The sequence below is a fragment of the Neomonachus schauinslandi genome, chromosome X (genome assembly GCF_002201575.2).
Source record: "Neomonachus schauinslandi chromosome X, ASM220157v2, whole genome shotgun sequence".
Taxonomy (NCBI): Eukaryota; Metazoa; Chordata; class Mammalia; order Carnivora; family Phocidae; genus Neomonachus; species Neomonachus schauinslandi.
This window is the reverse complement of record NC_058419.1, coordinates 22,550,303-22,559,681: the sequence shown is the minus strand read 5'-3', so window position 1 is coordinate 22,559,681 and position 9,379 is coordinate 22,550,303. Positions and strand designations below refer to the sequence as shown.

At 36.4% G+C, this 9,379-nt stretch overlaps 1 protein-coding gene across 1 annotated transcript; it reads right to left on the bottom strand.

Moving 5' to 3' along the window:
- Positions 1 to 8,377: 8,377 nt before the first annotated feature.
- Positions 8,378 to 9,150, bottom strand: LOC110576108 (polyadenylate-binding protein-interacting protein 1-like; the record flags this gene model as incomplete). Its single annotated transcript, XM_044911925.1, has 1 exon — positions 8,378 to 9,150. A coding segment is annotated over one exon (609 nt), but the record flags the coding sequence as incomplete, so codon positions are not given.
- Positions 9,151 to 9,379: the final 229 nt, after the last annotated feature.

Sequence of the window (9,379 nt, the reverse complement as noted above, 5' to 3'; positions counted from 1 at the left end):
AATGCTACCTAGAGCAATCTACACATTCAATGCAATCCCAATCAAAATACCATCCACTTTTTTAAAGAAATGGAACAAAGAATCCTAAAATTTGTATGGAACCAGAAAAGACCCCGCATAGCCAGAGGAATGTTGAAAAAGAAAAGCAAAGCCGGCGGCATCACAATTCCGGACTTCCAGCTCTATTACAAAGCTGTCATCATCAAGACAGAATGGTACTGGCACAAAAACAGACACATAGATCAATGGAACAGAATAGAGAGCCCAGAAATGGACCCTCAACTCTATGGTCAACTCATCTTTGACAAAGCAGGAAAGAATGTCCAATGGAACAAAGACAGTCTCTTCAACAAATGGTGTTGGGAAAATTGGATAGCCGCATGCAGAAGAATGAAACTGGACCATTTCCTTACACCACACACAAAAATAGACTCCAAATGGTTGAAAGACCTCAATGTGAGACAGGAGTCCATCAAAATCCTAATGGAGAACACAGGCAGCAACCTCTTTGACCTCAGCCGAAGCAACTTCTTCCTAGAAACATCGCCAAAGGCAAGGGAGGCAAGGGCAAAAATGAACTATTGGGACTTCATCAAGATAAAAAGCTTTTGCAAAGCAAAGGAAACAGTCAACAAAACCAAAAGACAACCAACGGAATGGGAGAAGATATTTGCAAATGACATATCAGATAAAGGGCTAGTATCCAAAATCTATAAAGAACTCATCAAACTCAACACCCAAAGAACAAAGAATCCAATCAAGAAATGGGCAGAAGACATGAACAGACATTTTTCCAAAGAAGACATCCAAATGGCCAACAGACACATGAAAAAGTGCTCAATATCTCTCGGCATCAGGAAATCCAAATCAAAACCTCAATGAGATACCACCTCACACCAGTCAGAATGGCTAAAATTAACAAGCCAGGAAACGACAGATGTTGGCAGGGATGCGGAGAAAGGGGAACCCTCCTACACTGTTAGTGGGAATGCGAGCTGGTGCAGCCACTCTGGAAAACTGTATGGAGGTTCCTCAAAAAGTTGAAAATAGAGCTACCATATGATCCAGCAATTGCACTACTGGGTATTTACCCCAAAGATACAAAAGTAGGGATTCGAAGGGGTACGTGCACCCCGATGTTTATAGCAGCAATGTCCACAATAGCCAAACTGTGGAAAGAGCCAAGATGTCCATCGACAGATGAATGGATAAAGAAGAGGTGGTATATATATACAATGGAATATTATGCAGCCATCAAAAGGAATGAGATCTTGCCATTTGCAACGACGTGGATGGAACTGGAGGGTATTATGTTGAGTGAAATAAGTCAAACAGAGAAAGACATGTATCATATGATCTCACTGATATGAGGAATTCTTAATTGCAGGAAACAAACTGAGGGTTGCTGGAGTGGGGGGTGGGGTGGGAGGGATGGGGTGACTGGGTGATAGACACTGGGGAGGGTATGTGCTCTGGTAAGTGCTGTGAATTGTGCAAGACTGTTGAATCTCAGATCTCTACCTCTGAAACAAATAATGCAATATATGTTAAAAAAAAAAAAAAGAAGAAGAAGAAGAAGGTAGCGGGAGGGGAAGAATGAAGTGGGGGAAATCGGAGGGGTAGATGAACCATGAGAGACGATGGACTCTGAAAAACAAACTGAGGATTCTAGAGGGGAGGGTGTGGGAGAATGGGTTAGCCTGGTGGTGGGTATTGAGGAGGGCACATTCTGCATGGAGCACTGGGTGTTATGCACAAACAATGAATCATGGAACACTTCATCTAAAACTAATGATGTAATGTATGGGGATTAACATAAGAATAAAAAAAAAGTGCACTGATGCCTTGACCCAACAAAAAAAAAAAAAAGAAATATTATTCAGCACTAGAAAGAAATGAGCCATCAAGCCATGAAAAGACATGGAATGATCTTAAATGCATATTGCTAATGAAAGAAGCCCATCTGAAAAGACAACATACTATATGATTCCTGCTAGATGATATTCTGCAATAGGTATAACTACAGAGAGAGTGAAAGATCAGCACTTCTCAGGGTTTTAGGTGTAAGGAGGAAGGGATGAATAGGTGGAAAGATGATTATTTTAAGAGAGTGAAAATACTCTGAAACTCTAATGGTGGATACATGCTGTTATATATTTGTTAGGACTCATAAAATGTATAACAGAAATAGTGAATATTAATGTAAACTATGGGCTTTAATTACTAATAGTGTATTAATATTGGCTTATCAATTGTAACAAATGTATCACACTAATGCATGATGTTAATAATAAGAGAAAATGAAAGAGAATGGGAGAGGGTATATGAGAAATTTGTATTTTGTGTTCAATTTTTCTGTAAATCAAAATTGCCCCCACAATAAAGTCTATTAATAAAATAGTAGTGAAAATAATAATGAAATAATAGTGAAAAAGATGCTTTATCAAATATCAAATATTATAATAAATCTGCCTTAACAAAAAATACCTATGTATTTAGCATAATAATGGAAAAATAAAAGAGTAAAATGGGGAACCAGAAAATACAAATTCATTCATGGAAATATCATATATGGCAAATATATTTTAATTCATTTGGAGAAAAATTATTTAATAAGTTGTACTAACATAATTGACATGTCCCTCAAGAAAAATAGTTATACATTCATAGCATATAAAAATAAATGTTATCAAAATTAAATTTTGTGAAATAGAAAATAATGCAATATATGAAAGTTTATTGATAAACACTTATTTTCATTTATAATAAGTGAACTAATTGTATAATGAAATGAAAAATTTAAATGAATTTTATAAACATTTTGTAACTGAAGGATGGATGCAATTTTATTAATATCAGAAAACAAAGACAAAATGGGAAGGACATAGTTAAGTATTTATTAAAAATCTTTAATTTGAAAATAACAAACAGTATAAGTGAACATGAAAACAATTGAAAAAAAATGATAGACTGAAGAAGATACTTGCAATATATATGTCAGTAATGGTGACTTCAGTGACTTCACTGAATGATTAAATTAAATACAAAGCTAATACAATTGACATATAGGAAAAAAATCAAACAATAAAAAATATAGCAATATGGGGCGCCTGGGTGGCTCAGTTGGTTAAGCGACTGCCTTCGGCTCAGGTCATGATCCTGGAGTCCCGGGATCGAGTCCCGCATCGGGCTCCCTGCTCGGCAGGGAGTCTGCTTCTCCCTCTGACCCTCCTCCCTCTCATGCTCTCTGTCTCTCATTCTCTCTGTCTCAAATAAATAAATGAAATCTTTAAAAAAATATATATAGCAATAATAAAAATATTAAGCTCACAAAAGAGGAAAGGCTAATTGCCATTACATATGAAAAGGTATTTAACCTAATCAGAAGTCAGGGAATTTGAAGTAACAATTTTCATCTATTAGATTTGCAATAATTACAGTTCTATCACCCAGTGCAAGGAGGATGTGAGACGAGAGGGCTTTTTTATAGCTTTATTGATATATAATTCACATGCCATTTAATTAATCCATTTAGAATATGCAATTCAATGATTTTATTTTATTTTATTTTATTTATTTTTTTTTTTAAAGATTTTATTTATTTGAGAGAGAGAGAATGAGAGAGAGATGTATTGAGAGGGGGGAGGGCCAGAGGGAGAAGCAGACTCCCCGCCGAGCAGGGAGCCCGATGCGGGACTCGATCCAGGGACTCCAGGATCATGACCTGAGCCGAAGGCAGTCGCTTAACCAACTGAGCCACCCAGGCGCCCTCAATGATTTTATTTTTGATGAGAATGTTACATCAGTTATCTATCACTTCAGCAACAAATTACCATCAACTTTGAGGTTTAAAACAACACAAATTTATTATCTCACAATTCTGTATGTCAGAAGCCTGGCGGGCTCAGCTTGATTCTCTGCTCCAAGTCTCAGAAAGCCAAAATCAAGATGTTGGCAGCCTTGTTTTCCTTTCTGGAGATTAGGGAAATGAGTCCACTTTCAACTCATTAAGGTTGTTGGCAGAATTCAATTTCTTTGTGGTTATGGGACTGAAGTCACTATTTCCTTGCTGGAGGTCCTTCTCAGCTTCCTTGGCTCATTGCCCCTTTTCTTGATATTTAAAGCCAGAAACAGAAGGTGAAGTCCTTCCCATTCTTAGAATTTTACTGACCTCTCTTCTGCCTTATCTCTTCTCTGCTTCATATCTTCTACAATATGACTGATTCTTCTTCCTTTCTCTTCTGCATTTAAGGGCCTATGTGATGACAAAGACTCCCTCCTTGACCAAACTTTAGTCAGGCTCCTTTGAGTTTTCTTCTGTACTAGGTCTAAACTTTGGCCCACTGAATGCATTTGTAGCAAAGAATCCTGTTAAGCCAGTATATCAAGAGTGCCCCTCCCCCATATCTAAATCATAGGCCTGTCTTTAACAAGAATCCTATTAAGCCACATTAGGAAGAATCCCTCTACCTTTGACGTCTAACCAAAGTTCTCTCAGTAATTTTCCATCCACTGACCCCTCTTACTTTGTTCTTTGGCTATAAATCTCCAGATGTTTTCACAGTATTTGGAGTTAAGGTCAATCTCTCTCCATTATTGCAGTAGTGCCGACACTTACTGCAGGAGTATTAAAAAAAAATCCTCCTTGCCATCTTTGACAAGTGCCAGGATACATATATATATATATCACTTTAACAGTGATTACATTAGGCCCATTGAGATATTCTAGATTAATCTTATTTTAATATTGGTTGATTAGAAAACTTAGTTCAATCTGAAAAATCCCTTTACAGCAGTACCTAGATTAGTGTTTGAATAACCAGAATCAACATGAAATTAGTATTCAAAAGGAAAATAATTAATATTCAAGTTAAATTAAGAATTTTTGGTATAGTGGTCATTTGTTCTTTCGGCTGGTCAGCAACCATTCCCATTTTTATGGTAACAACACAGATTTGGCTTTAAGAAAAAAGACTTCCATGAGAGACTATGGACTCTGAGAAACAAACAGGGTTTTAGAGGCGAGGGGGGAGGGGGATTGGTTAGCCCGGTATTGGGTATTAAGGAGGGCAGGTACTTCATGGAGCACTGAGTGTTATATGAAAACAGTGGATCGTGGATCACCACATCAAAAACTAATGATGTATTGTATGGTGACTAACTTAACATAATAAAATTTAAAAAAAAAAGAAAAAAGACTTCCCATTTCAACCTTGTGGTATGCTGATCAATGCATTCCACTTCTCTGGTCATGGTGATTAGCTCAGAGAAGACATATAATACAATAAGATTCAGGGAAAGAAGACAAAACTTTTTTAGAGATTCCTAAAAAGAGAAGTTCCCTTTCATTTCTACAACAACTAGAAAAGTCTTATTCTCATCCTTCTTGGATTATATGGTATGATAATATAAATTCCAGAATTGCTGTAGCCATTATTATACCTAAAGGGAAGAATCAGGAGTCACATATGGAGCCACATTTGGGGAAAACTGCAGGTTGAAGCTGATGAAAAATTTTGACTGAAAATAATAAGAAAAAGAGATGGTGAGAAACTGGATCCTTCCTGATGTTGTGGGAACTCTTAGTTAGGCTTTGCCTAAAGAAATTCCTACTCTGAATTTTCAGTTATATGAGTCAATAAACTGTCCTTATTGCATAAATTGTCTTGAGCTGCTTTCTTTCACCTGGAAATAAAGGCATCATAGGGGCGCCTGGGTGGCTCAGTCGTTAAGCGTCTGCCTTCCGCTCAGGTCATGATCCCAGGGTCCTGGGATCGAGCCCTGCATCGGGCTCCCCGCTCGGCGGGAAGCCTGCTTCTCCCTCTGCTACTCTCCCTGCTTGTGTTCCCTCTCTCACTGTGTCTCTCTCTTCAAATAAATAAATAAAAATTAAAAAAAAAATAAAGGCATCATAAAAGTATAGACCATTTTCATATTATAGGAATTTTCAGAGCTCATATGTCAATACAAAATATAGATATGCAAGAATAAAACATATTCAGGAATTTTCAAAATTAAGTAACTATAAAAATCATTGTGCACTTTTAGTTTCTAGTTCCACATGTAAGGATCTTGCAAGTTGCAACTCCATTACAAGTAAAAAGCCACACAGGCTAAAAATCGACTCTTCTTTGGATCCATAAGAGAGGGGAAGACACAGGAAAAATCACCACCCCCAAGACTGGAGAGACAGACAGGAGAATACAGGGAATCATAGCTCACCAAAGAAGAGACTGAAGAGCAGAAACTGCCACAGAAACCAGTGATAGAGTAGAAAAAACTGAACGGCAATTGATAGAATGCTAGAGACTCAATGAGGACAACTCTGATAGGAAAACCTCCAGGGGGACAGGATCAGGATCATAGGGGAACTTCCATATCAGATAAATGTCAGAGAAAAATCCTCTTGTGCTTTTGGTAGGAGGGGAAGGAAAAAAGGAACCATTTTGGAATGCTTCAGAGCACTCTATTCTTCTTAGCAAGGCCTATCATCAGGAAAAATTAGTTAACCAGATTCTAACCTGCTGGAGTATTATCAGAACCTATCTGATCTGGGGAAGGGAAATAACCAACTCCAGTCAGCCCTAGACTTCCACATGGGAGAAAATAAATATTCAGCTACAGCTCCCTATAAGCATCCTGCATCGCCAAAAGGAGGAGAAAAAAACTGAGAAACACTTGGGAAGTTGACAGACCAGAGGCATAGGTGTACTAAAAGACAGAACTAATCACAAGACTATAGAATTCTTCCCTTCCCCTCACACTTTACCATGACATTCCAAAAGGCCTATTTACAACAGTTCCTTTTAGCCATTACATCATATCAGATTATCAAGAAAAAAAAAAAACATAAGGCATAATAAAAAATGACACAGTTCAAAGAGATAAAGCATGCGTCAGAAGCAGAAATGGCAGGATGTTAGAATTATCAGACAGGGAGTATAAAACAAGTATTATTAACATGCTAAGTGTTCTAACAAATAAAGTAAATAGCATGCAAGAACAGATGGGTAATGTAGGCAGAAATCCTAAGAAAGAAACCCCCCCAACAGAGATCAAAAACATTGTAACAGAAATGAAGAATAGCCCTTGGCAGGCATATTAATAGACTGAGGTAAAATCTCTGAGCTTGAGGATATATCAATAGAAACCTCAAAACTGTAAAGCAGAAAGAACAAAGTGTAAAAAAAATATAGAACAGAATATCCAAAGGCTGTGGGACACATACAAAAAGTATAACATATATGTAATAGGAATACCAGAAGGAGAAGAAAGAGAGAAAGCAACAGAAGTAATATCTGTAACAATAATGACAGAATTTTCCCAAGTTAAGGTCAGATGTCAAACCACAGATCCAGAAAGCTCAGGTAATATCAAACAGGATAAATGCCTCCCCACCACCACCAAAACACCACCACCAACAACAACAACAAAACTACACCAAGGCATACCAATTTCAAACTTGAAAAAATCAAAGATTTAGAAAAAATCCTGAAATAAGCCAGAACAAAAATGCCTTACTGAGAGAGAAACAAAGATAAGAGTTACACATGACTTCTCAAAAATATTGCAAGCAAGAAAATAGTGTAATGAAGTATTTAAAGTGTTGAGAGGGGGGAAAAAACCCACCAACCTAGAATTCTGTGCCCTGTGAAATTATCCTTCAAAAGTGAAGGGAAAATAAAAACTTTCTCAAACAAAAATCAAAGTATTTTGCTGCTAGTAGAGCTGTATTTCAAGAAATGTTAAATGAAGTGTTTTGAGTTAGAAAAAAATTGTATAGATCAGAAAATCATGTTTTCATATAGATTCTGCTTTTTGTTTGTTTATTCATTGGTTTTTAGATTCCACTTATGAGTGAAATCTTATGGTATTTATCTTTCTCAGTCTGACTGATTTTACTTGGCCTAATAATCTCTAGGTCCATCCATGTTGCCTCAAATGGCACAATCTCATCCTGATTTATGGCTGCATAATATTCTATTGTGTATATATACCACATCTTTCTATTGTGTGTATATACCACATCTATTCATCTATTGTGGACACTTAGGTTGCTTCCATATCTTGGATATTGTAACTAATGCTGCAATAAACATAGGAGTCATATATCTTTTCAAAATAGTGTTTTAGTTTTCTTGGGTAAATATCCAACAGTGGAATTATTGAGTCATATGGCATTTCTTTTTTTAATTTTTGAAGAACCTCCATACTGGTTTCCACAATGGCTGAACCAATTTATATTCCCACCAACATACTTGCCAACACTTGTTATTTCTTGTCATTTTCATTTTAGTCATTCAAACAGGTGTAACTGTAAATAATAAACTATTATATATATATATATATACATTTTAAGTTATAGGGAATAAAGTTTATTTTGGCAGATAGTGTTAAACAAAATTAAAGTTGCATACATTAGTAACATAACTCAACATCCTTAATTTGGTATAAGTGTGACACATTTTCCTGTTTTCCTGTGTTCTGCTAAATCACCATAACCTAAACTGCTTTATAAAACTGTTATGTTGAAATTTAGCTTTACTGTTTTTGCTTACGCTCTGATTCCAAACAAAACTTTTCATAAGCTTCTTCTATCTCTGGGTCCATCTCATCATCAATATCATCCAAGTATGGATCACCAGCCCCTGATAAATCTGTCCCATTTTCTTCATAATCTGGAAAAAAGTCTTCTCTTTCAAGTAACTCTTGATATTTCTCTTGGTAATCTGGGTCGGCCGCAGTGAAAGGAACACCGTCAGAGGTATAAAATGTTGGTTCATTCATAAAATAATTAGGATCATTTTCAGGTGTTGCTTCTCTGTACATTGAAGTTGCGTGGACTCTACCCCAGTTACTTGACCGGAGTTCAACAAGCTTCAAGAGCATCTGTTTCACATCTCTGCTGCAATTTGCATCTAGGACAACATTCTCAATTCTCTGAATGATTTCTTCCATATCAGTCTTTCCTTTCTCCTTCCAGGCATCTTCCAAAACTGACCCTGTCAACTTCAGTAATTTTACTGCACAAATTAAGTTGTCATCCATAGGATTAGAAAAGAGAGCATTCAGCAACCCCTGAAGACCAACCTGAAGAATATCTGCTCTTGTAACCTGTCCATTTGTTCCCTTGATCTCCTCATTGAGGTTTTGATTTGAATTTCTGTGGTGATTAGTGATGCTGAGCATCTTTTCATGTGTTTGTTGGCCATCTGTATGTCTTCTTTGGAAAAAATGTCTATTCAGTTGTCTTGCCCATTTTTAAATCAGATAATTTTTGGTGTTGAGTTATATAAGTACTTTATATATATATATATATACATACATATATATATTAAAGATTTTGAAAGATTTTATTGATTGATTGATTGATTTGACA